At 46.2% G+C, this 24,888-nt stretch overlaps 3 protein-coding genes across 3 annotated transcripts; 1 reads left to right on the top strand and 2 right to left on the bottom strand.

The window, feature by feature from the left end:
- Positions 1-487: 487 nt before the first annotated feature.
- On the bottom strand, positions 488-2,700 carry LOC109784065 (probable aldo-keto reductase 1). Its single transcript, XM_020342667.4, has 7 exons — positions 2,496-2,700; positions 2,236-2,403; positions 1,951-2,160; positions 1,658-1,830; positions 1,464-1,560; positions 1,231-1,384; positions 488-913 (listed from the first exon to the last, which is right to left on the bottom strand). The coding sequence occupies exons 1-7, from the start codon at positions 2,565-2,567 to the stop codon at positions 738-740; spliced, it is 1,050 nt and encodes a 349-aa protein (XP_020198256.1). The 5' UTR covers positions 2,568-2,700; the 3' UTR covers positions 488-737.
- A 3,262-nt stretch (positions 2,701-5,962) lies between these two features.
- LOC123494879 (uncharacterized) lies at positions 5,963-7,088 on the bottom strand. The gene has a single exon (XM_045231357.2). The coding sequence runs from the start codon at positions 6,977-6,979 to the stop codon at positions 5,963-5,965; it is 1,017 nt and encodes a 338-aa protein (XP_045087292.1). The 5' UTR covers positions 6,980-7,088.
- Positions 7,089-9,236: 2,148 nt separating this feature from the next.
- LOC109784067 (uncharacterized) lies at positions 9,237-21,080 on the top strand. The gene is made up of 24 exons (XM_020342669.4): positions 9,237-9,928; positions 10,035-10,159; positions 10,243-10,337; positions 10,412-10,606; positions 11,003-11,090; positions 12,016-12,067; positions 12,625-12,690; positions 13,147-13,301; positions 13,387-13,457; positions 13,664-13,855; positions 13,948-13,989; positions 15,093-15,200; positions 15,357-15,446; positions 15,591-15,666; positions 16,909-17,005; positions 17,087-17,156; positions 17,261-17,437; positions 18,279-18,401; positions 19,083-19,166; positions 19,289-19,473; positions 19,569-19,707; positions 19,816-19,875; positions 19,979-20,050; positions 20,143-21,080. Exons 1-24 carry the CDS (start codon positions 9,486-9,488, stop codon positions 20,254-20,256), a joined length of 2,919 nt encoding a protein of 972 aa, XP_020198258.1. The 5' UTR covers positions 9,237-9,485; the 3' UTR covers positions 20,257-21,080.
- Positions 21,081-24,888: the final 3,808 nt, after the last annotated feature.

The raw sequence follows: 24,888 nt of genomic DNA, 5'->3' as shown, positions 1-24,888 counted from the left end.
GGCCGGAGGCCCGGCTGCACGACCGCGAGTCCTGGCGGGAACGGCGGACGGCGGGAACGGCGGCACCTGGCGGGCGGCGGGAGCGGCGCCTAGCGTGAGGGGCGCCTGGCGGCCGGCGGGGACTGGCTGGAGGGGCACCTGGCGGCCGGCAGAGGCGGAGCCTGGCTGGAGGGGCAGAGCAGCGGCGCCGAGGCGAAGATAAACCACGGCGGCGGCGGGGACGGGATCGAGCACGAGTTGCATGTGCGAAAAAGAGACCTAAAGCTCTAATACCATGTTAGGAATAAGCAATTTGTATTCCGATGAGGCCATAGACCGATATATATACATGTACAGGTGTGTAACATATGCAGGAAACCCCTTATACAACGGGATAAATACAAAGGGGTACATGACCTATATTATAACTCTAACATACTCCACCTATAAATTCAGGTGCTGCTATTCTATCCGTTCAATCTTTCACACATATTTGTAACGTTCAGTCTTTATCAAATGTTTCTAATATTTCCAAGATGGACGGGCACAGCAAATCACGTCTTGCAGTCTCGGTCTTTTGTTATGCGCGCAGACAGAAATTTACATGATTCCTGGAGAGAGTGCACATGTTCTTATTTGCAGTACATTATTTAACACGGAAGATTCACATGGTACAGGCAGCACCATTTAGCATGATAACAGATAGGGAGTAGATGGCATGGCTGTTTTATTCTCACATATCACCGTTTTTTGTAGTTTTACTTCTTTGGTGTGTCTGCATGGTTCCAGTTGGTATGCGCCAAGGAAGTATAACTCCTTCCACCGGCCACATCTTCTTCACGTATCTGGCTGCTAATTTCTTTCAGGTCATCTTCGGTGAGCTTTATCTTTAAGGAGTCAATGTTGGAGTCCAGGTTCTTGATCTTTGTTGTCCCTGAGAAATTAGAGAGCATATTTATCAGTGATCAAATTCCAGTCTACTGGAAAAATGGACTTGACTGCTAATGCACACGTTTGGAACTTGGAAGTGACAAGAATTATGAATTAGCACATGTTTGGAGGTATTCAAACATCAGGACAAACTGTAGAGTAAATTCATTGCCAAATAAAGCTGGACTGCAACTGAAATATTTCACTTCTACCAGAATGCATGCAAGAAAGACGATCTTGAGCATTTCCGCCTTCTATGAGAATTATGATCTCAATAAAACCACCCCCCTTGGTGACATGAGAAGGGACTGCAACATTTACCTGGTATGGGAACCACATCATCTCCTTGATGCAGCACCCAAGCTAAAGCTAGCTGAGCAGGGCTGCACTGGTGCTTCCTGGCTAGTTCTTCCATTTTCAGATAGAGATGCTTGTTCTTCTCCAGGTTTTCTGCTGAAAACCGTGGGTGCCTTTTCTGTGAGAAAGATACAGCAAAGCCTATGTAACTGAAAAGAACTGACTGCTGCAAATGAAGCATTTGACTGTCTCGGTACCAGATTGGATTCATCAGACACTTGCTCCGTGACTCCTCTTCCGCCGAAGAACCCGCGGCCGATCGGGCTGTAAGGAACAATTCCAATCCCCAGTTCCCTGGTGTCCATAGATAAAAGCAGAAGAATCACTTTGGACTGCCCATTATGCATGGTGATCTCACAAGTATGTATAATTTGCAATGCAGAAAATAAACCTGCAGAGCGGCACAATCTCGGGCTCGATGTCACGAGCCCGGAGAGACCACTCCATCTGCACCGCGGAGACCGGGTGCACGGCGTGAGCACGCCTGATGGTGTCGGGGCTCGCCTCCGACAGCCCAATGTACCTGACCTTCCCCTCCTCCACCAGCTTCTTGAGCTCCCCGATCTGCAGAAGAAGCACGTCTCAGCACAGGAATTACAGTGAGCAACCGCACCAGTGAAAACACTCATGCATTGTATACACAGTTATTAACAGGATGAAGGGACTGATGAGGAGAGAGGAGACCGTGTCCTCGATGGGGGTGGTGGTGTCGACCCGGTGCTGGTAGTAGAGGTCGATGTAGTCGACGCCGAGGCGGCGCAGGCTGGCCTCGCAGCAGGCGCGCACGTACTCCGGCCGGCCGCAGACGGTGCCCGTGCCCTCGTCGTACGCGTACTGCTGGATCCCGAACTTGGTAGCCACCTGCACCTGCTCCCTCGGCAGCTGCTTCAGCGCCTGTGGTGCACAAAGACAGACACACGCTTGATTAGTCTGCACTGCAAAGGAGGTAAATCAGTGGACAGAGCACACCTTGCCGAGGAGCGTCTCGTTGGTGTGGGGGCCGTAGAAGTCGGAGGTGTCGAAGAAGGTGACGCCGCGGCGGAAGGCGTGTGCGACGATGGCGGCGCCGGCGTCGTCGCCGAGCGGGGCGTTGTAGGAGCCCGTCAGGCCCATGCACCCGAACCCCAGCTTAGACAGCTGCTAGCCTCGTCGTTGGGTCGTTAGTTAGATTCGGTGCCCAACAAGAAGAGAGGATAGTTAATCGGTGGAGAGGGCAAGGGAGAAATCACCTCCAGGCCCTGGGTGCCGAGCCTGACGCGAGGTACCAATGGCAGTGGCAGTGGCAGCGGGGTTTCCTCCATGGCGCAGCAAGGACCGTCGACGAGCTAGCAAGTCACCGGGGCGGAGACGGAAGCGCCGTGCTGAATATTGCCGGAACTTGCAGGGCAGTAGCAGCAGTGAGCAGTGACTCGGGTGGCCAACTGAGCGTATGTGCAAGGTAGCAAGCTTCGAGCATTTTATAGTACTTCCTCCGTTCACTCCTCCCTATGCATAGGTAGCAAGACGTTTTGGATATTTTAATATAAACTACACACAAATTAAATTGAGTGAATAAATACATTAAAACGTGTCCATATACACTGGATTTAGAATAAAAATTAAAAACATCTTACAATAATGAACGGAGGGAGTATATACTATAGTGGCTCTCACTAACTTGGGTAGTGCGAAAGTCAGAGGAAACAATCCACTTTTGGGGCCATATCCTTTCCTTTTTCATATCTATACCTAATCTATATCTATATCTATATTTTTTTCATGATATATCTATATCTATATCTAAACTATATCTATATCAATCTATATCTATATCTGACTATCTGTATCTATATTTATTTATATATCATAAATTTTCGTCCATCGCATGCGTAGGATTTTCTTCGTATGTTGCCAACAACTGTATTTTATAAGCCTTGCCGATGCCTCCTTTGCCCATAGCTTTCCTGGGGTGGTCATAAATTGTATCAGCATGTACCAGCGATGCTTTGTTCTATGGGCCGCGTGATGATTTTATTCCGTGTCCCGTCTGACCCAAAGCCAGCCCATGCAGGTGCAACTCATGTGTTGCTTTACGGGTATGACAACTCGTGTGTTGAATTTCATATATCACTTTATGTTCGAATGTTTCAATAACTTAGTTATTCGATGCATTTCAATTACCAAATCACTTTGTTACCATATGCATTTCAATATTGGATGCTTCACTATCAAATCAAATTGATGGCATATGAGTTTCAATACCAAATGCATTTTAATTACCATACCACTTTCAGTACCATATTCATTTTGATAATATGCACATGTTTTAATTTCAGTACTACCTTTAAAAAACATTTTAATAAAATTTAGTACCACGTCCATTGCAATACAGATGATAAATTTTAGTATAGTATGCATTTCGATACCAGAGGCATTCCAATACCAAATCACTTTTTTTACCAGCTGCATTTCAATACCATATGCTTCACTATCAGATCACTTTGTTAGCATTTGCACTTCAATGCCAGATGCATTTCAGTTAGCAGGACACTTTTTTTGAAATACCATAACCACTTTCAGTACCGCATCCATTTCAACAACATTCATCTATCAGATTATTTTAGAAAATATATTTTTAATATATTTTTAGATATTTAAACATATCATATATTTCAAAACATTGATTTTAATTATTTAAATATTTTTTAATTAATGTGATACAGAAATATGAAACTAAAATTTCACAGTCACAACTGTTAATGTGAAACTGAAATAGTGAAATTTAAATGATTTTGAAATGTATTCGAAATTGAGCTTGTTCAAAAGGTCCTGTTGCCAGGAATTCAAATATATATAATATAAAAAATGAATTTTGGTTTAGAAGCTATGAATGGTTTAAAATATCATTTAAAAAAAGCGTGTTTTATGTATGGGGAGAGGAAGAATAGAAAGCATGCATGCAACGTCCTTCCCTACACCTCTCTTTCTCTTTGGTAACACAATGACACAAGGCTGGCATGTATTGCTTCTTTTATGGCATAACACCCATATGATGCAAAAGGTTTGCAAGAATCTCTAAAAAAGTGTTAGATGGTAGATCTTTACCCGGTAGATACGTGCTCCGCTAAAAGGACTTCGACCACCAAACGGTTTCAAACGATACTTCGCCAGACATGGATCCTTGTCTAATAGTACTTGTTTTCCCCTCCCCGTGTTGGATTTCTTCACACGGGCAGAAGGTGGAGAGACGAGAAGGAATTAGGGAAAGTCCAACACAGATCACAAAATCGCCCGTAAACGTCTGGACCAGGTAGTTTGGGCATTTTTCGCCATTCAATGACGGTTATCAAAATCATCTGGATCGGCATGGATGTCTGAATTCCCGCAAACTAGCATCAAACCTATGGAGGTTTGGAGGAGTTCGGATGTCCGTGGTGTCGTACTCCGGCACCGCCGGCCCACAAAAATACCCCACCTAGAGCCCTTTTTCGCACCCCCTGGTGCTTCGTATCCGCACCCTCGGGGACCGACGCTACCATTGTACCACCCCGACCACCACCGATGCCTTGTCGAACCTTCGCCGCTCCAACTAGACACCTGACCGCCTTCGCCTATGCCAACATTCCGCCATGGATCCCACCGATGCCAAGGTACCATCTGCCCATATCGCCACCGTCCATGATGGGCGCCACATCTGGCAAGTGTTCGACCAAATACCATACCGGAACATTTTGACGTTATCGTTGTTGACTCTCAAGGAAACACGATGGTTGCAAATTCGGTGATGGAGGATGAATTTTTGTGTCAAGCCAATGTGGTGAAACCCAAATCAGCAATTGTTTGGTCATTTTGTAAGATTCCGTGAGTCAACATTGTGGCGGGACACCGCGTGTCTAGTTTGAAGTCCAGGTATTATGAATCATTTGGCAATAGAAAGGATGCAGAGAGGGGTGTGAGTCCCTGTAGTTGTTTATCATTGGTGACTATGAAGTGTGATGATTGGCTCTCCTGGTATGTGGATATGAACCAAATCAGGGTTCTGAATGCCAGTAATGCCACTGCGTCGTGTATGAAAGGGGAATCATATAACTATTACCTCTACGTGAAGGATGCCACGAGCTCACGAACCTGTCTACTTTAAAATACCTTGCTATAAACCGAAGAAGGCAAAAGCTAATTAATATATGCCAGTTCAAACCATGGAAGTTTTGTGATTTGACACTCAGATGAAACTAGGAATGCCCTAGTCCAGCTTTTAGTTGTTGCTGCTTTGTATGCAATCTGTGTTGAGTACAATCCAACTTGCAAACCTCAAGAAACAGCAAGAAGAGAATTTTTGTCAATTTTAATTGATTCATATTGCAACTTGGACTGCAAGTCTGAACATGAAGATGAGAACTCAAAGTTCTAAAAGCCGAGCTTTATTGATTGCTTAGGTATGTGCAGAATCACAATTTGACACAAACACATCTTTCCCAACATGACGAGCAATTTCTTCCCAAGTTCTTTGAACATGTCAGTAGATTTGTAAAACCGAATCTCACTTCGAATTCATCAATTTCCTTAGATCATGTACAGAACACACAAGCAAGCAACTGCATTACAGTAATGCTAGTTACAACTGCAGTACTGAATGTTCGAAAAGAAGGATACTGACAAAAAATTAAAAAGTGAGATGACACGAGTTTAGATCTTTCCAACTGTTTGAGTTAGAGCCCTAAGCCATGTGAAGCTGCGTCCTGACCACGAAGGTTTCCTTCTTGGCCATGGAGCTGGTGCACCTCCTGACTGGCTGCATCATCTTGGGCGCCTGCACCAATCGTGTCCTGCGCAGCCGTTTAGCGTCCTCTGCTTCCCGGTAACCTTGGCGGAACTTGCGTTTCGCGGCTTCCATCTTCTCCTCGGAGCAGAGGCCAGCAGGGTCCCCGCCGGCGGAACCGGACGCATCCTTTCTGATAGTGACTGCCGCCGTCTTCATGACCGGCGCCTTCGTCTTGGCTACGTCAGAATCGGCGGAGACATGTTGCCGCTGACCGACGGTGATCTCCGTTGTCTGCGGCATGCTGACGTTGTCAAGCTTGCGCAGGGCGTCTCTGACCATGGCGAGCTCGTCCTGCATCGACGCCCTCCACCCGCTCACGACGCCTCGGGCCAAGACGCGGACGCGCTCCGACTCGTGCCTGCGGAGCGCGCAGACGGACCTGGCGAGGTCCGTGGAAGCCAGCATGCGGGGCGTCACCGGAACGAGCCGCAGCGTCTCCAGGGACTCCGCCATGTGGTCGTCGAGGATCCCGCAGAGGCGCTCCGCCTGGTCGTCGTCGTCCGCGGCGTTGCAGAGCTGCTCCACGACGTCGACCCTGGCGCGCCGGAGCTCGTCGCGTGAGTGGTCAGGGTCGGAGGGCTTGATGGCGGTGTCCACACAGTCGAAGGCGCGGAAGAAGCGCTTCCACCGGCGGAGCGGGCTGGTCTGCGTGGGTGCGGCCATGGCGTGGCGGCGAACACGAGCTCTGTCCTCTGTGTGACCTAGAGGTGGTGCTCTTGTCCCGCGGGTGTTGGCAGAAGGTTGGCGATCGAGGAAAGCGATGGATTCTCTTGTGGATGTAGTACGCTTATAACCTGGAAGTCGAGCTCCACTACAAGCAGTCGGATTAAGGAGGCGCATCCGGAATCCGAGTTCAACATGGGCGCGAATCCGTCCGGCCAAGGCCAGGATGTGTTGCGCGAGCGCCACCATCCAGCGTCCATCTTCGCTCAGATGCAAATCCTCCACCCGATTCTTCTTCTCCCGACATTAAGGTCAGCTCTAACAGGGCGCCCCATTTCATCCGCGTCCGTTTCGATCCGCGCGGATAAAAACCCAGCTAAATGCGGAGACGTAAACGAACGTGTATTGTTATTTGTCTGTTGTGACCCATTTCCGGCCCAAATTTGGGCTGGGTCTGTGTCGACGCGGATGCCCACGACGCCCTCCCCCTGTTCTCCCCTGACCCGTTCGTCAATGGGACGTCCGCCCCATTTCCCCCCTCTTCCTCAAAATCCTCCCACCCTTGCGCCATAGGCGATGCACCCAAGCCCCGTCGCAACCTCCATCTCAGACGCCACGGCCAACAACATGTCTGCCCATGCCATGCGCCCAAAGAAGGAGCTCACGCCGAAGTAGAGGGCCGTCGAAACGGCGAAGAGGACCGGCCGGATGAAGGTCGTGGCAGACCAGAAAGATGTCGCCGCCGCCCGTGACGCAGTCGAGGCCGCGCAGCCCAAGAACGCCGATGCGGAGACTGATCTCATTGTCGCCTAGGCCACGCAGCGTGCCCTTCTCATGCTAGGGATTCGCGGTGATCCGGCCATTCTCATCGCTGCCACTGTGGCCGCGGCCAACATGGGCTCGTCGGTTACCCGCCTGCCATATCCGGAGTCACGGCGCACCTCGACGACGGCGTCGTCGTATGGGTTCCATCCTCAACACGACCTGGGTGCGTCCCGTTTCTTCGGGTCGCCTCGAGACGACTCGTCGGTAATAAGTGAAATTGCGCTGGCATTCCTCGTGGTGGCGGCCCCCGACCTCAACGCCGCACCAGTGGCTGGCCAGTCCATCGGGACGCAAACGAAGCATGCACGGGAGATCCTTACGGGTAACTATCCCGATGCCCGCAAGTTGTTCGATGAACCATTTCAGAAGTCCAGAACAATTTCAATTTGTGTCTCCGTTGTTTATCAAAATCCAGCTCTTAACATTTTTTTTACAATGTATAACGTTTTGTTGGAACTATCAATTTTTTTTAAACACATGAATTTTTTTATATGTCACATATTAACAAAATTATTTTTTGTAATATATGTATTTAGTTTTTCTAAAATCTAAACAAAAGGAAAAGGAAAAAGATACACACATGATGGCAGCATGATGTCAACATGACGAAACACATGGTTAAGGTGCCGGCCCATTACCGACTCTCTGTAGCGCCACGGTCTTGTGTCTCGCAGCAACCGAGACATAGACTCACCCAGAGTCATCGGCTAGGGCGGCCTCTCACCGGCCGTGTTTGGAGTCATTGGAGGGGGATGCCTAAGGCTAGGCCCCTCGTGGGGGCCATCCATTGATTAGGTGCACATTTTACTTGTGAAAATTCTATACCTATGAACTATTTACGAAACCTATCATAAATTCTCTCCTCCTCACCCCTTGAATTCAACTGGGTGGGGCCAAGCCACTACTCCCGTCCCAATTGATTTGTTCCACATTAGCCCGTAAGATGAATTACATAGAAACTGTACATAGATCTAGCATGGGCGCCCCTATGTCTCGCTTAACGTGAGACACAGGGAACCCTCGCGTGAAGGAAAGCACAAGATGAGCCGCCCCAATTGTTGTTGTGTTTTTTCATGTTTATTTGTTTTTTTCTTTTACTTTTGTTTATACTTCCAAATATTCTAAATAAATTTATTAAAAAACACTTGACATAAAATTTTTTGAAAAGAAATGCTAACCAAGCGTTTGGAAAAAGTTAAATGTGTATAGAGAAAATGTTTCTCATGTATAAGAAAAATATAAAAAAATATACAATGTGTTAAAAAAATTGATCATGTATTTATAAAATATTAATCAAGCATTTTAAGAAAAAAAATTAAACAAGTATTTGAAAAAAATTAATCAAGAATTAAAAAATGTAAGTGTGTACATAAAAACTGTTGACCATATATTCCAAAAATGTTAACATTGTATTTAAAAAAGGTTAATCAAGCATTTTTTAATGTGTATAGAAAAAATCTTGACAATGTATTCAAACAATGTTAATCTTGTACTTGAAAAATGTTTATCAAGCATTTGCAAAAATGTTAAATGTGTAAACCCACCTAACCCACCTGGTGGGCTAGGTCTGTGAAAGTACCAGCGGGCCGACCGGAGCGTGTTTCGGTGCTGTTGAATTTTACATCATCTTAAGCCCACCTAACCCAAACCCACACTACGGCCCACCAGCGACGCGGAACTCGCCGACCCAAGGCCGCAGCGAAGCTAGTCACGCAAATCGCCGTCCCGTGCAGCCGCCGCGGCCCTCCTCACCTGGCCGCCGCTGCTGTGCACCACCGCCGCCGCCGCCAGCGCAACCAGGGCAACCCTATCAGCCATTGCGCCGCCACTCACAGCACACCCTAGAATTCACCATCCTGCCGCCGCATGCGCTAACCCGGGACCTAGCCCGCTCGCGGATCCCTCGTCGCTTCGCCCGACGCGACCCGCGATGCATCGCGCCATGCGGCTGCGCTGCCTCCTGCGCCCTCCGCCGTCTCGCAGTCCCGTCCCCCTAGCCACCCCCGCGACCGTCGGCGGTGGCGCCGGGGGATTTGGCGCGCCCGACGGGGCACGGAGGCTGGGCGCGCCGCGCCTGCCGTTCAGCGAAGGGGGGCGGCTCTGCCGGTTCTACAGCTCGAAGGAGGGTGTCGGGAGCGCGGAGACGGCTGCGGGGAGTGGCGGCGGCGGCAGCAGCAACCAGCAGGAGCACGCGCGGCTCGGGGAGAAGGACCAACAGGAGTGGCTGAGCGGCGAGCGGTTCGTCACCGGCTGCAAGAGGCGGGAGTCGCCGTTCCTCACCAAACGGGAGCGCTTCCGCAACGAGTTTCTGCGCCGCGCTGTGCCTTGGGAGAAGAGCAGCCTCACGTGGAGCAACTTCCCGTACTACGTCGAGTAAGCACGATGGAACGCACGCACGCACGCCACCTGCTTGGTGTTTTTCCTCCCTAGCGTGGACTAACTCAGTTTGCATTTCACCGCCTCTCCTTTGGGTTGCAAGTAAGAATGCGAAGCAGCTGCTGACCGAGTGTGTGGCATCACACCTGCGGAACAGGGATGCTACTTTGGAGTACGGTTCTCGGCTGCAGTCGTCCGGTGGGAGGATATTGCTCCAGAGCTTGTCAGGTGTTGTGCAGGAAGGATGACAATTTCTTCCAAATGTGTGCCATTCTGCTTGCAGGGATGATGAGATTTTGCATTTATTGCAGGAACTGAGCTTTACCGGGAGAGATTGGTAAGAGCAATTGCCCATGAGTTACACGTGCCATTGTTGGTTCTGGACAGCAGTGTTCTAGCTCCATATGTAAGTTAATCTTCGCCTACTTTAGAAGCTTAAGACTGCAGTTCTGTGGGCAAACCTAATGGCTCACCTTGTAGGATAATGGTGAAGATTGTTCAGAGAGTGAGGAAGAGAATGGTCAGGCGGAGTCAGAAGATGAAGGCTCAGAATCAGAAGGGGAAGATGAAGATTATAATGAAGCTAAGTCTGGTGAAAGTGACGACGACGAAGTTGGCAAATCAGTGGAGAACCTCAAGAAGTTAGTTCCGCGCACTCTTGAGGAATTTGCCAAGGTGTTTATTTCTGTTATGCTGCCAAATCATATAGTATTAAAACATGACATTTGATAATGCCTGCCATCTTGCTCCTTTTTTTTTATTTGAATACTGAGCGGTGTACCTTTACTTTGTATCTATAACAATTATTTAAAAAATCAGGGGTGGAAGACCTACAAACAAAGAGTTTTTTGCTGCAAAATAGTAAATAGTATAAAAGGCTTAATGTTGATATTAGTGTCTTGTAGTAAATTTCTGATTAGCGATTTTGCCTCTAATAGTGTCAGTCTCATGTGATGGTCTTGTTTCCATCTTTTCTACTGACATGCTAATTAATGTTGAACCCGTTTTCCTCCTTTCTTGTGTTTGCTTCTCATTCTGGCTTACAACTTATACCTTGAGTTCTTGTCTTAGAGAGTTGTTAGTGCGCAAGAAAATTCTTCAGCAGCAGAAGAATCCACCGCTGAGTCGCCTGAAGAAGAGAAAAGGCCTCTCCAAAAAGGTACATAACTAAGTTTTTTTTTCTTGAGTGTTTTCCCCAATGTTGGCTGCAGATTAGATAACATTGTTAATCATGACACTGATAATTGGTCTTATTTTGGTAAGTAGCCACTTCCCCCCTTGGTGGAACGAACCTACCTATTGCCTGTGGAAGTTACAGGCTAAGCTCTGCCGTAGGTTAATATGTCATGTTATGGGAATTAACTCAGGTCTAATTGCTTGTTAAGTACATGCCCATCTGATAATATTCAATCCCTTCATCTTGAATTATCACATTCTGTTTTCTGTGGTACAATGTTCTGCAGTAGATAAATGGTTGTCAGCCAGATCGTGAACAATGTATATAGCCAGTAGCCAGTTGCATTCTAGTGTTATTCACTTATTCTTTGTCAAGGTAAACCGAAGCTTCACTAGCCACAAAACACTTGAATGATCAACTTCTCTACGCAAACAACTTTCCTTCAAAGTTTAAGACATGTTTGGTTCAGAGACTAAATTTGCCAACATTTGCTACACTTTCTTGCCATACATGGCTAAGGTTTGGCGATCAAAATTGACGCTACACTTTAGGCAATCTTGCCACATTTTTCTGAGTCAATGACATGTGGGGTCTAGATTGCATGAAAAGAATCTTGCCACAAGTGTGGCAGCAAACTAAACAGGGGACTAACTCAGTCAAACTTGCCTAACTTGTGTTGTGGCAGCCTTAGTATACCAACCAAACACGCCGTTAGCTCTTTGTATTGACAAGAAGTTCAGTACTCCAGCTATTTTATGAGAATGAGGTCAATATAATTCAGCTATACCACTTGCTTAAGTTTCATAGGATTGTACCTATTGGTGAATATGAAATTCAGGCTTGACCATTTTAATACGTACCGTACTCTGTATGAAGACATCACCTACTTTCCTCATCACTGTTTCAGGTGATAGGGTGAAGTATGTTGGAGAGTCAGTGCTTGTTGAAGCAGATCACAGGTACTTGTTGGTAGTTCTGCTCTCCTTTTGGTTTAAGCCACTTTTATCATGATATTTCTTCCTTTGCATTAAACTTCTTTCAACTTATTAGACTCATGTATTGTACCTCACTTGATTTGCTACTTTAAAGGCTAAGCAATACATGTGCCTTTTAGCTGACCATGGCATCATGCATGGATTGATGCATCCATGCGCAGACCATCACATGACTGCTATGTGTTATATGATGTGATGAGTTTCACCATGAAGTTCACATATTGTTAGTCCGTTCCTGTTGTTGGTTGTCTTGCGGTAGGACTGGCCACCTGGGTACTTGCTGATCCAGGTGTATGCATAGTTGCATGTTTGTTCATTTGAGTTCTTGTGTGTGTGTTGTTAGTTCTCTCTGCATGCATGCTTTTGCATTAGTAATGCTGGCGAGGTTGGTGCCTGGTGTCGGGAGGGCATGTAGCACATGTTTGCAGTGTTCATTCTCTGTCATCTAACGTAGCTATGGACCGTCTTACTAATTGAGCTTCTTTCACTTATCATGATGCATATCATCTCTCATATCACAGGGTCATTTTGGGGAAAATACCAACTCAAGAGGGAGCAGCAGAATCCTTTACCTTTATTAGCGGCAGGTGGGTGGATAAATCTTTTCCCGAATAGATTAAGAAGGCTTGTCTGCATGCCTTATTTCATGTCTGTCTGCATCTTTAGCTTTTCATGCCTTTGGATAGTTGTTATCTATATGGGTAGATCTAATTTTTGAAGTTTCTCATTTCAACAATATGGGTCAATAAAAATCTTGAGTTGGAACCATATGTTGTTCGTGGGCATATTCGGAAACTTCTGCAAGTTCTGTTGAATGCTTTGCTGTGCTTATACATATAATTTATGCGTCTTTAGTTTGATTTTTACTATGCTTCTGTTCATCTCAGTAGTCCACGTCGGCATTGTTTCTGATGAATAATGATTTGGTTTCATATTTTTATGTCTTACGATATTGTAAGCTTATCGCTGAACATTCTTAAAATTCACTATTTCCTTATGATTTTTTTTATAATTCAACATTCTTCGAACTGTTAAAATCGCAGAACTTTATCAAATGGACAGCGTGGAGAGATATACGAGATCAATGGTGATCAAGTGGCTGTTTTATTTGACCCTCCTGAGGAGAAGCTGGATGATGGTAAAAATGATGAAGCTAACAAAGAGCAAGATGCTAAACCATCAGTTTGCTGGGTTGACAGTATGTTTCTATTCTGAAGCATCCATATCTACATTCAGCTTGGATACTCTGCAATTTTAACAATGATCTTGTTTTGTAATTTTAGCTCAGGATATTGTGCTTGACCATGACACTGAGGCGGAAGATTGGCATATCGCGATGGAAGCATTTTGTGAGGTAATTTCACACAATATCTTTTGTATGGAACATTTTTTCCTTGACATTTCTTGTCTTTGTGCATGCATACATTTGCATAGCTTTGACCACCATTCTATGCTGGGTACACTTGGTGTTATGCTTGCGTGCTGCAATTGCAGTGTCCATTCCATCTGGTCTGCTCAGTAAACTTACCTCTTCTGGATTCCCTTTGCTTGTACAAATAGGCACTGCCATCTCTTCAACCAGCCATTGTTTACTTTCCGGACAGTTCACAGTGGCTTTCTAGGGCAGTTCCAAGATCAAATCGCAGAGAGTTTATCGAAAAGGTAGAGGAAATGTTTGACCAGCTTAATGGACCTTTAGTGTTGATATGTGGGCAGAACATACTCGAGGCAGCACCCAAGGATAAAGATCCAGTAAGCAATAGAAACTCATCTAGTCGCATTCTCACCTTCTTGCATTCTATTATATATATTTCTTTTCTTACTTTTGTTATGAAAAAATACAGAAGGCGCTGATGTTTCACAATCTCTCTCGCCTGTCTCCACTGGTAATTTCTTGCTAATCTATTCAAGAATATGTGTTTGTTTCGTAGTTTCTCTCTGTTATAACTGATTGAGAAAACATCCTCATTCTCCCATCTAGCTTTTTAATTGTCTCTTGTGCTCATCTAGCCATCTAGGTATTAGTTATGGCACAGTATGTGGCTAGTTTATTGCATCTATGAGGTCTTCAAACTGAAGAGACCTGCAAAAGTATCATGCTATTTTCCCTTGCTCTTTTGTATCCTCATTTGGCCGTTCCCTCATTTGTTTTGTGTTACCAGTGGTGGGTAACTCTGGGAGTGAAAGAAACTTTAGCATTGATAACATGTATACATTGCTTAACCTAACCTGCTAAATATTCCCATGGGCTCTGTTCATTGTGCTCATCCCACATTATTAGCATAGAGTAAGGGATAGGTTTGATATAGCTGGATAAGTTAGCAGTTGACCGCTTGGTATGCTAGCTTGCGTGACCTCACATCAAGGTGAGAGTAAGTGCAACATTATAAGCCTGCTAGCAAGCAAGGCCTGGCCAGACCTGGTCGAAACAATGTTTGTCTTAGCTGATCCAGGTTGGCCGGCCTTACCAGGTGCCCAACTCCAGACAGGTCTGGCAAAGACTGCCTGGTGGCAGGTTGCTGTTACTGTACTGCACTGCACTAAACTGTAGATAGTTGCATAGAACGATTAACAAATCTACAGTTGGTTGCAGAGAATTGTTATCAAATCTAGTTGGTTGCAGAGAATAATTATCAAATCTAGTAAAATATTGCTGTCACAACTATCAGAAGAGTCTTGCCGTAAGTTTATATGTCAAAAACTAGCATAATGGAAGTGCTTTTATGAAGCCACCACAATTTAAATGCACCTCCAACATCGGCAATGCTTTCATTGTTAACCTAACAAATGCTCTACCTTAGCGAAGTAGGTAGAAAACATAATTGGGTCATTCTCTGCCTTGTTGCATGATGTTCTGCAGTCGAATTTACATTGTTCCTGTGAGCTACTTTTCTTTGCAATAATGTCTTGGAGAGTTGGTTTCATTTATGGTGGGATTGCCATAGCAATGGCTAAAAATTTGTACTTGGTTGAAATTTGTATTTTTCAGACATCATCCTTGAAGAGGCTGGTAGGGGGACTACAAGGGCGGAAGCCTTCAAAGTCCAATGGCATAGCGAAACTCTTCGGAAATAAATTCTATATTCCTTTTCCAAAGGTAAGTTTACACCATTTTAGTCTCCAAAAGTACTATTATGTTATTCAGTGTTGATTGCACTCTCCTGCTGATCTGAAAACGTACAAACTACAAGCCCTCCTAGTTTGGACGATGCTGTTATCTTTACAGCTGTGTGATACTTCTTTTTATGTTCAGGATGATGAGCAACTGAGAGTTTTCAATAACCAGATTGCAGAGGACAAAAAAATAATCGTTTCAAGGCATAACCTTGTAGAATTGCACAAGGTATTGGAAAAGCTATTTGAGCTCTAATCAGTAGATTTAGTCAATTGCTTTTCATTTCCATTACTTGACCAGTTGACCTACATATGACAACGACTGATTCGCTTCCCCAAGTGCTTGCGTGTAAGTTCTGACATGTAAATGCAGGTGCTTGAAGATCATGGGCTATCATGTGAAAATCTGTTGCATGTGAAGTTAGAGAGCATTATTCTGACGAAGCAAAGTAAGTCTGCTAACCGGACCCATATTATGATGCATATCCCCTTTTCCTGAATCATGGTTGCCAGTGCTGCTTATGTGCGAATAGATCATACAAAGTTTGGATTAAACAATGTCCGGCTTCAAGTTTATTGGTGCACATGATTATTGTTCTGGTGTTTGGGTGGCATACTAGCATGCATTTGTTCTAACTCAACATTGCTATTCTTGTTAAGGAACCTTTGTTTGCACTGTGCATATTGATCCCAGTTGAACTGCAACTGGAGTACATGACCAGTGCTCAGTCCGTGCGCATGGGCCCAAAATTTTGAAGTTGCATCACCTTATGATTGGCATTATAAGCTAAATAAAATTAATACTCCCTCGTAATGAATGTAACACCTCTCACCTGTCTTACGTACAACCTTTTATTTCAGCTTATAAATTCCTCTAGTCTGCTCTGGACTTTCTCTTTCTCTGCCTTCCTTTTCCCTACGAATCCCCCATATTCCTACCATATCCCCCATTCCTCTCCAGCTGACCGCTGGCATAGCTAACGGCATGGGGTCTACTTTGTATACAGTTTTACTAGTTGATCTAGTTTTTAGGCTACTGGTTTTTGTGTTCGAGGTTACTCCTCCCAGTGTGGAGTTGTTTTTCCCTTGTTGATATTAGTGTTTATCATCATAGCTCGGCACCTTCGGATCTGGGCAGCGACATGGGTTAATAATCCACAGGCGTCAACTTCTCTGTCTGTTTCTCCTTCCTTCGTTCTTTAGTTGAATTCTAGATCTGAACTACCTAGGGTTTACACTGGATGCTCCTTACCATCTTCAATCATCAATCTCTGGTCACTGTGGTTGGAGTCCCCAACATCATCGGTATACAATGGTGTAGGATGCAGCTGCATGGCATGCCACCTTGTTTACACGACTTGTCGTTGGCGATCACCAAAGTTCCCCCATCAGTCCTAAATGGCAATCGGGCCAAGGAGACCCTCTCCTCATTTCTCAATCCTTACTTGCTGAAATGCTGCAGTTGCTAGATCCAACCACAATATCGTGGTCAACAAGCTGCAACAGCCATCCCTTGCCAGTTGTATCCTCGAAATATGTTTGTATTTGTTTTCTCGTTGCTGCAGGTGCTTGTGGGTGTATGACTGCATGGTGATGAACTTTTATCACACCATCAAAGAACTTAAAGCGTCTTAAGTTGGAGCAGGACAGTTACTTGCTGCATGCATTTGTAATTTTGTATGTGGATGCAGGAGCGGAGAAGGTCATTGGATGGGCTAGAAGTCACTATTTGTCGTCAGCGATTAACCCTTCCATAAAGGGTGACAAGCTAGTCATTCCCCGTGAGAGGTGTTCCCTCAGTTGTCTGGGCATTCAGTTGTATCTATGGCTGGGCACTGACTGTTGATATCTTTTCTTCTTTGATTGAAGTCTGGACCTAGCAATCGAGAGGCTAAGGGAGCTGGAGGCTTCAACTAAGTCACTTTCTGAAAACATGAAGGTAATTTAAGTTGTTTGGTTGTTCCTTGGAGTTAACCATGCCTGTCCTTATGTAGCAAGATTATGCTGTGATGATGTCCAACCTCAAAGTGTGTCTTGCTGCAGATGTTGGCAAAAGATGAATTTGAGCGCAATTTCATATCAGCAGTTGTACCTCCCCATGAAATTGGAGTTAAATTTGAAGATATTGGCGCTCTTGAGGATGTCAAGAAGACACTGGATGAACTTGTTACTCTTCCAATGAGGAGACCAGAGCTTTTCTCGCGTGGGAACTTGCTAAGGGTAATAATGCTTTCCGTTTGCATTTTCATATGTACCTGTAGCATTTTGGGCTTCATAATACCGAATTTGATCCCTTGTTCCATATGGGCTTACAAACTACTGTGACTGCCAATTTATAGCCAGGCAACATTGAATTAGTATCCCAACACAGAAAGAACCTTAGTTTTATCTTTAATTCCTAACTTCTAAATAAAAAAGGTACTTGTGATTTTCATGGGGTGTTTGGTGCTATGCCTCTGGAAGTTTGTTTAGTGCTCAGCTAATACTCAATGTTACCTGATGTTGTTTTATAGTTAATGATTACGGAGATTTTAGCGGAGAGGTTTTCCTGTGGATGTCTACTAAAGCAGAGAAAAGAAAATCCTAAACGTACATAATTGGTCCTCTAGTCTAGTGAGTTGGAATTTTTTTAGTGAGCCAGCACTAGCATTGCAAGTCTGCAGTAGATGAAACAATGGATCGGGTTGCTATCCTTAACCAAGCCTCAGGCTAGAGGGTTTTCCTTTTTCCTACAGTAATTTAATTCCTGATATCCAATACCATTAACAGTAAATATTACATGCTTATAACTTCATGCTTTAGGGATTCAGGATAAATTGCTGTAGCGGTACTAATGTGATGCCATTTTATGCCATACAACACAACTCAACTTCATAAATCAAGTTCCTCCATGAAAAAACACTGCTAGAATTCTTACAGCACTTCCTATAAAATTAGAATATCTCTGAAGAAACGTCTAAATCCTAGTTTGCTTTCTTAGATGTGTATTTCTGTATGCATATCTTTATGTTTTTCATAGTTGTATGTTTAACATGATGTATCTGTATGGACCTTTGTTCAGCCTTGCAAAGGAATATTGCTTTTTGGGCCTCCTGGAACTGGAAAAACTCTTTTGGCAAAGGCACTTGCGACAGAAGCTGGAGCAAATTTTATCAGCATAACTGGTTCTAGTCTCACGTCAAAGGTAAATATATTTGAATTCGGCGTATGGGAGTTATATTATGTGACAACTGAATGGAATGTTAATGATGAATTGCTTCTATATTACCTGAAGAGTCTGTTCTCCTATTCGACCATATCCTGCACCATTTTTATGTTTTTTCAGTTCACAAAAAATTGCGTGGTTAGCTCCCTTGGCCCCTCCTGTATCAAATGTACTGTTAGTTGCAGACTGATAGCAGCATACCTGAAGCAACCAGAACACTTCGTTGGATGTGTAATACAGCAATACTGGACATTATCTTTGTAAACAAAGACTGGCAGTAACCATTTATGGTTTTGTCAGATTGCACTAGTCTGCCACCTTTCCATGTAATATGCTGGTACTATAGTGATAGTCAAATCTCTCTATTCAGCACTGCATTGATCTACAGTTTCTCCCCGCTGCGAGTGCGGCCTGCTGCTTTACATGAAACAATGAAGCCAAATATCGAAGTTCATCTCTTGTGTGAATTTTCTTTTCCTGGAATGTACTCCCTCCGTCCGGAAATACTTGTCATCAAAATGAATAAAATGGGATGTATCTAGACGTATTTTAGTTCTAGATACATCCCTTTTTATCCATTTTGATGACACGTATTTTCGGACGGAGGGAGTATCCATTATTTGACAACTTTAATTCACTTCCATCATTTTCTGTCAACAGTGGTTTGGAGACGCTGAGAAGCTCACCAAAGCCCTTTTCTCGTTTGCAAGTCGGCTAGCTCCTGTTATCATATTTGTGGATGAGGTGAGTTTTCATTTGATCAAACATACTGAAGTAGGTGTTTTATATTCAGGACGGCATCCTTATCATTTCGACAGGTCATGCGGAATCTCCTGACCCATACAATTTTGATTTGCTAATGGTAGGTTGACAGCTTACTTGGTGCAAGGGGTGGTGCAATGGAGCATGAAGCAACGAGAAGGATGCGCAATGAATTTATGGCAGCTTGGGATGGTCTAAGGTCCAAAGACAGTCAAAGGATCCTTATTCTTGGTGCAACAAACCGTCCATTTGATCTAGATGACGCTGTAATACGTCGTTTGCCTAGGAGGTAAAATCTGCATTGATGTGCTTGTGTTGTGCCTGGGAAAGTATTATTTTGGCTCGAGTGACTTAAATGTGATGATATGTCAACATGACCTGCAGGATATACGTGGACCTTCCGGATGCGCAGAATAGGATGAAAATTCTCAAGATATTACTTGCCAAAGAAAACATAGAATGTGAATTTGGATTTGACGAACTAGCCAATGCAACAGAAGGTTACTCTGGGAGTGACTTGAAGGTATCATGCTCAAGCCATCCACAGCTGTTCTATTCTTCTCCCTCGTGTACCAAATTATCTGCTGTCCACTTACTTCACCTGTGTGTAACTCGTGTGCATTTTCTGCAGAACCTATGCGTAGCTGCAGCATACAGGCCAGTTCATGAACTGCTAGAAGAAGAAAAGAAGGTGGCATTTCCTTCCTTTCAGTATTACTTGTTGCATTCTGCGTTTATTCACCATGGATCTTCCTCTTCATGTCTTTGCTCACCTGGTTATCACTGTCTCTTAGGGGGCTGCGGGCAGTACGAAAACTTCTTTAAGGTCCTTGAAGCTGGATGACTTTGTCCAAGCAAAAGCCAAGGTAATTAGAAACCAACTGTCTGTTGACTGTGCTGTGCACTCCCGAGAATATTTAATGTTTCATGTTTGATTGTTTTCATTTTCACTGTGCAGGTGAGCCCATCCGTTGCTTTTGATGCCACGAGCATGAACGAGCTAAGAAAATGGAACGAACAGTACGGCGAAGGTGGCAGCAGGAGTAAATCGCCATTTGGGTTCGGCAGCTAACACGATTCCGGTAGCAATTTTGCCACACTGTATCACTTGTAGTACCAATGTGCTCCGATTTAGCCATAGGGTGTCAGATCGGCGATAGCGCTATTCCTTTGAAACTTTGATGTGCGCCTTTTGCGGTTTTGCCTACTCACTTATATAGAAATGCATGCTCTAGCCAATACAACCAAAAAACCAATCTAAGAGAGAGGGCCGGACATTATACTCCAACACTCCCCCTCACGTTTATGCTCCTTTCGAGCTATATGACGTGGGCAGCGGAAGCGGGGGCAGGCCGCAATTATTTATTGCGTTTACTGGGTTTTGAACCCTGAACCTGTTGGTTGTAAGTTTATGCACATCCATCAGACTGATCTGATGGAAGAGACTAGGCAGTACATTATACGTCAACACTCCCCCTCACGTGTGGCTTCTTCAGGCCTAAACGTGGACCGAAAGTGGGCTGCAATTTAATTGCGCCAGTCGGGTCTTGAACTCGAGATCTTTTGGCTCTGATACCATGTACAAATGCATGCTCTAGCCAATGCAACCAAAAAACCGATCTAAAAGAGAGGGCCGGACATTATACTCCAATAACTTAGAGGCTTAGAGCCCTATTTGAGCGGTACTACAGCGGCCCTGTTTTGTTGAGAAACACGCGCTGATGAACACGGAAGTTTCCTGAGCCTGTGTGATAGTGATACACGGGGTTGCCCATTTATTGTGTTGTACGCTGTTGCCGCCGAGGCCTGATCAAAATGTAAATAGATCCAGAAATTTTGTACCCAGAACAGCTGACAGTGTACGTCTCTAAGATAAACCACATATTCTGTTGCTTCGTTTCGACAGTTTTTTTTTCATGATTGGATAGTGATTTCTGCACAAGTATCTGCTTAAGGGTAAGCCAAACGTGCTTTTATTTCTTGTGTTCCACATTTATATCGTCTCTGCTGCTGCTGCTGCTGCCGTTTCGCTGTCGCTTCTTAACCGCCTGGGTACATTGTTTCGGCACGGTTCTACGCCGCGCAAGAGCTGGCGCTTGGTACTTTTCTCCCTTCCTGGTTCCAGTCTTTAACCGGCAAAGTGTAGCTGCTGCTATATTTTTCAAAATTTTCGTCTTCGTACGCTAACTTGACCTAATTCGGCACGTTCTACTGGCAATTTATTTTCTGCAGCGGACACCTTTTTGTGCATGAGCGTGCATGGCAGCATGCACCTTCTGGATTTAGTGGAATAGTTTGTTGTATTTTTCAAAATTTTCGTCTTCGTACGCTAACTTGACCTAATTTGGCACGTTCTACTGGCAATTTATTTTCTGCAGCGGACACCTTTTTGTGCATGAGCGTGCATGGCAGCATGCACCTTCCGGATTTAGTGGAATAGTTTGTTGTATTGCTCGAGCTTCGTGGGCATATAAATAGGAGTACAAAGACCAACTTGGAGTACAACACAAGGCAGGACCAAATCCTAGTCTATCCTATATACTTCCTAATAATCTTTGTACTCAACATCTCCCGCAGTCACAATGGTAGCGACGCAGACGGTGGGACTGGAGAAGAATCCGAAGGCAAGCCAACGGACACATCCCCCATAGTCGTAACGGTCGATGCATTGCGGAGTCGTGGCTGGAGTGGAAACCGACGAGGTTGCTCAAGCAGGCGGTAGCCCTTTGTACCATTTGTCGATGTAGCCGAGAGCGTGGGTGGTGGAGCCGTGGTCGAGGTAGCCGTGCAAAGAATGCCGTGGTCGATGTCGAGTCGGGGTGACTGGTGTCGAGGAAGTCGCCGTGGAGCCCGGAACACGTCGTAGACGAAGGCACGCGTCGGTGTTGCCAGCACCAGGCATGCGTAGATGGACAAAGACCAAGTTGACAAAGCACCGCACCAGGCTTGCCAGGCCCGGGGTCACTTCATGGACGAAGGCACGCATCGGTGTTGCCAGCACCGGGCATGCGTAGACGAGGGACGTGCACGAGCTGTATGCCATGTCGAGGAGTCAGAGGGCCAGCAGAGAAGATGACTCGACGACGGTTGCGGCGCCAATCGGCGGGGGCCCATGTCGCCGACGGTGGTCGGAGTAGACGAAGTGGTCGGGGTAGATGACGACGACGTTGGTGATGAGCTGGTGCTGGATGAAGACGAACGGGGTGGACGGGCGGCGGCGGCGGCCGAAGAAGAGCGGTGGCGGCGGCTAGGTTAGGAGTGCAGCGGCGGTGCTCGAAGTAGGCGAAGAACCCTGACGGCGTGACGGAGACCGGCGCGGACGGTGGCGTTCCCGCGCAAGGAAGGCGGCGCGGCGCATACCACGGAAAGTTGACGCGCGGGGACGGCGGTGGACCGCGGCCCGAAGGGGCGACGCAGCGGCGGTGGGCAGGTCGGGGCGACGGCGGAAGACCTCGGGGCGGTCGCGGGGACCGCGGGCCGCGGCGCTACAGCCCGAAGGGGCGGTGCAGCGGCGGAGCGCGGGTCGATGCAACCGCGGGGGACGACCTTGGGGCGGCGGCAGGGACCGCGTATCGCGACACTACGGCCTGAAGGGGCGACGCGCGAGTCAATGCAGCCGTGAGGAGAACCACGGGGTGGCGGCGCTGCGGCCCGACGAGACGACGCAGCGGCAACACGCGAGTCGATGCAGCCGCGAGGAGAACCACGGGGCGGCGCTGCGGCCCGACGGGGCGACGCAGCGACAGCCCGATGCTCGATCGGTGGAGGGGCGCGCGGGATTCAAGAACGATCTCCACGAGACCTGCAGAGGCGTACGCGGTTGACGGGCCAGATCGGTCGCACAGCTCAGGTGAGGCGGATTGCAAATGGCCGGGTGATCAATCCGATCACACGCAAGTAACGGACGAAGTGCCGGATCGCCTGATGATGGTGACAAGCAGCTGTCGGTGGCGCACATACGTGAAGCTAGCTTCGGCTTTATTACTCCTATACTTGAAGTGCATGCGGAAGCTTTGATTCATGAGAGGTGCAGAACAAGTTGATGTCAGTGGTTGATGTGCGTGGTGGCTAGCAGACCAGCGCATCACCGCGTGAGCGGCCGGCCGCCCAACGTGAAGCCTGGGACGCCAAGCAGCAAACGATCCGGGTGGATGGAGGCGAGGTCGATGCAGGAATCCCGATCATCAGGGAGACGACAACCGGCAGAGATCAACAACAGACAGATGTGCGTACATGGGCGTCCCTTGGGACACCGTGTGCTGCATCTCGCCACATAGTCGAAGAGGAGGCCGGTGTAGTCGCAGCCAATGTCGGAGTAGAGGCATGTGAAGGTCGGTCGAAGTAGAGGCACACGAAGGTCGACAGACGGCGATGGGCGACGCAAACCGATCTTAAATCGGAAAACCAAAAAGAACATCGATCAAAGCGATCAGCGGGAGAGAGAAAAAACCCGGATCAAGAGATCACGGAAAAAGACAAAGACTCTTTAGGGCAGCCGATCAAATGACCGGCGGACGAACCATAGGTACGGGCGGCGCGGCCCCCGGCGGCGGTAATGGAGGCCGACCGCCCCAGGGGCGGCGCGCGGGTGCGGAAGCGGCGGCGGCTAGGATATAGAACCCGGAAACTGATACCATGTTAGAAGAGAGAAAAGGATTTGATGGAATAGTTCGTTGTATTGCTTGAGCCTTGTGGGCATATAAATAGGAGTACAAAGATCAACTTGGAGTACAAGACAAGCCAGGATCAAATCCTAGTCTATCCTATACTTCCTAATAATCCTTGTACTCAACACTGATGCCTGATGGGCGTCATCAGATCGAACCAAAATCTCTTCTGACACGGTACAAACTTATACAACAGAAAACAACACAACATCTGAGAAGGGATCGCAATCGGGCAACCGATCGCAGCTTGAGGTGTGCTATCGAGTCTTGACTAAAGAGTTGGTGTCTTGGGAAACAGGAAGGGAAATGGAAAGAGAGATGAAAATCAACTGCCCATAATAAAAATGTAAAAGATGGAGAGAGTGGGTAAAGGTGGAAGTGAGAATAAAGCTGAAGTTATAGACATAAGACCAACAACTACGATATGTTGGGTTGGAAGAAAATAACTACGTTTAGTACAACTTGGGGTTTTATTTTAGGTGAAGACCACCAACCATGTGCAGTTTTGGTTGAACATTTTTCTTCTGACTTGATGTGGTTGAACATGCTCCAACTATTGCTAAACAAAGAACATGCTCATACTAGGTCTTGGCCCAAGAGTAGCCGTAAGATTTCATTTTCTCTGCTCACATATGCACCTGAATCCTTCCACACAGCGGATCTGGCGTGGGTTTCACCATGGTGAATATTTCCACGGTAGAACCATACCTACTACGTAGCATGCATGCAAGCATCGTATAGTACTCCCTCCGTCCCGATCCATTTCTGCGACAAGTATTTCCGGGCGGTGGTGAATATTTCGACGGTAGAACGATACCTATTACTCCCTTCGTTTCTAAATATAAGTCTTTGTAGAGATTTCACTATGGACCGCATACGGATGTATATAGATGCATTTTAGAGTGTAAATTCACTCATTTTGCTCCGTATGTAGTCCATAGTGGAATCTCTACAAGGACTTATATTTTGAAACAGAGGGAGTACGTAGCATGCATGCATCATATAGTACTCCCTCCGCCCGGATCCATTTCGTTGAA

Source organism: Aegilops tauschii, chromosome 7 (assembly GCF_002575655.3).
Source record: "Aegilops tauschii subsp. strangulata cultivar AL8/78 chromosome 7, Aet v6.0, whole genome shotgun sequence".
Classification (NCBI taxonomy): Eukaryota; Viridiplantae; Streptophyta; class Magnoliopsida; order Poales; family Poaceae; genus Aegilops; species Aegilops tauschii.
Note: the sequence above shows the minus strand (reverse complement) of the source record. Positions and strands in the feature narration are given on the sequence as shown.

Bases quoted from the DNA above. Each gene is read 5' to 3' on its own strand.
- LOC109784065 (XM_020342667.4), bottom strand. From the start codon at position 2,567: ATGGAGGAAACCCCGCTGCCACTGCCACTGCCATTGGTACCTCGCGTC. The intron at 1,385-1,463 runs GTACCGAGACAG...TCTTTCTCACAG, and splicing joins TGTCTGATGAATCCAATCTG to AAAAGGCACCCACGGTTTTC. The intron at 914-1,230 runs GTAAATGTTGCA...CTAATTTCTCAG, and splicing joins TGATGTGGTTCCCATACCAG to GGACAACAAAGATCAAGAAC.
- LOC123494879 (XM_045231357.2), bottom strand. From the start codon at position 6,979: ATGGTGGCGCTCGCGCAACACATCCTGGCCTTGGCCGGACGGATTCGC.
- LOC109784067 (XM_020342669.4), top strand. From the start codon at position 9,486: ATGCATCGCGCCATGCGGCTGCGCTGCCTCCTGCGCCCTCCGCCGTCT. The intron at 10,160-10,242 runs GTGTTGTGCAGG...CATTTATTGCAG, and splicing joins ATTGCTCCAGAGCTTGTCAG to GAACTGAGCTTTACCGGGAG. The intron at 11,091-12,015 runs GTACATAACTAA...TCACTGTTTCAG, and splicing joins GAAAAGGCCTCTCCAAAAAG to GTGATAGGGTGAAGTATGTT.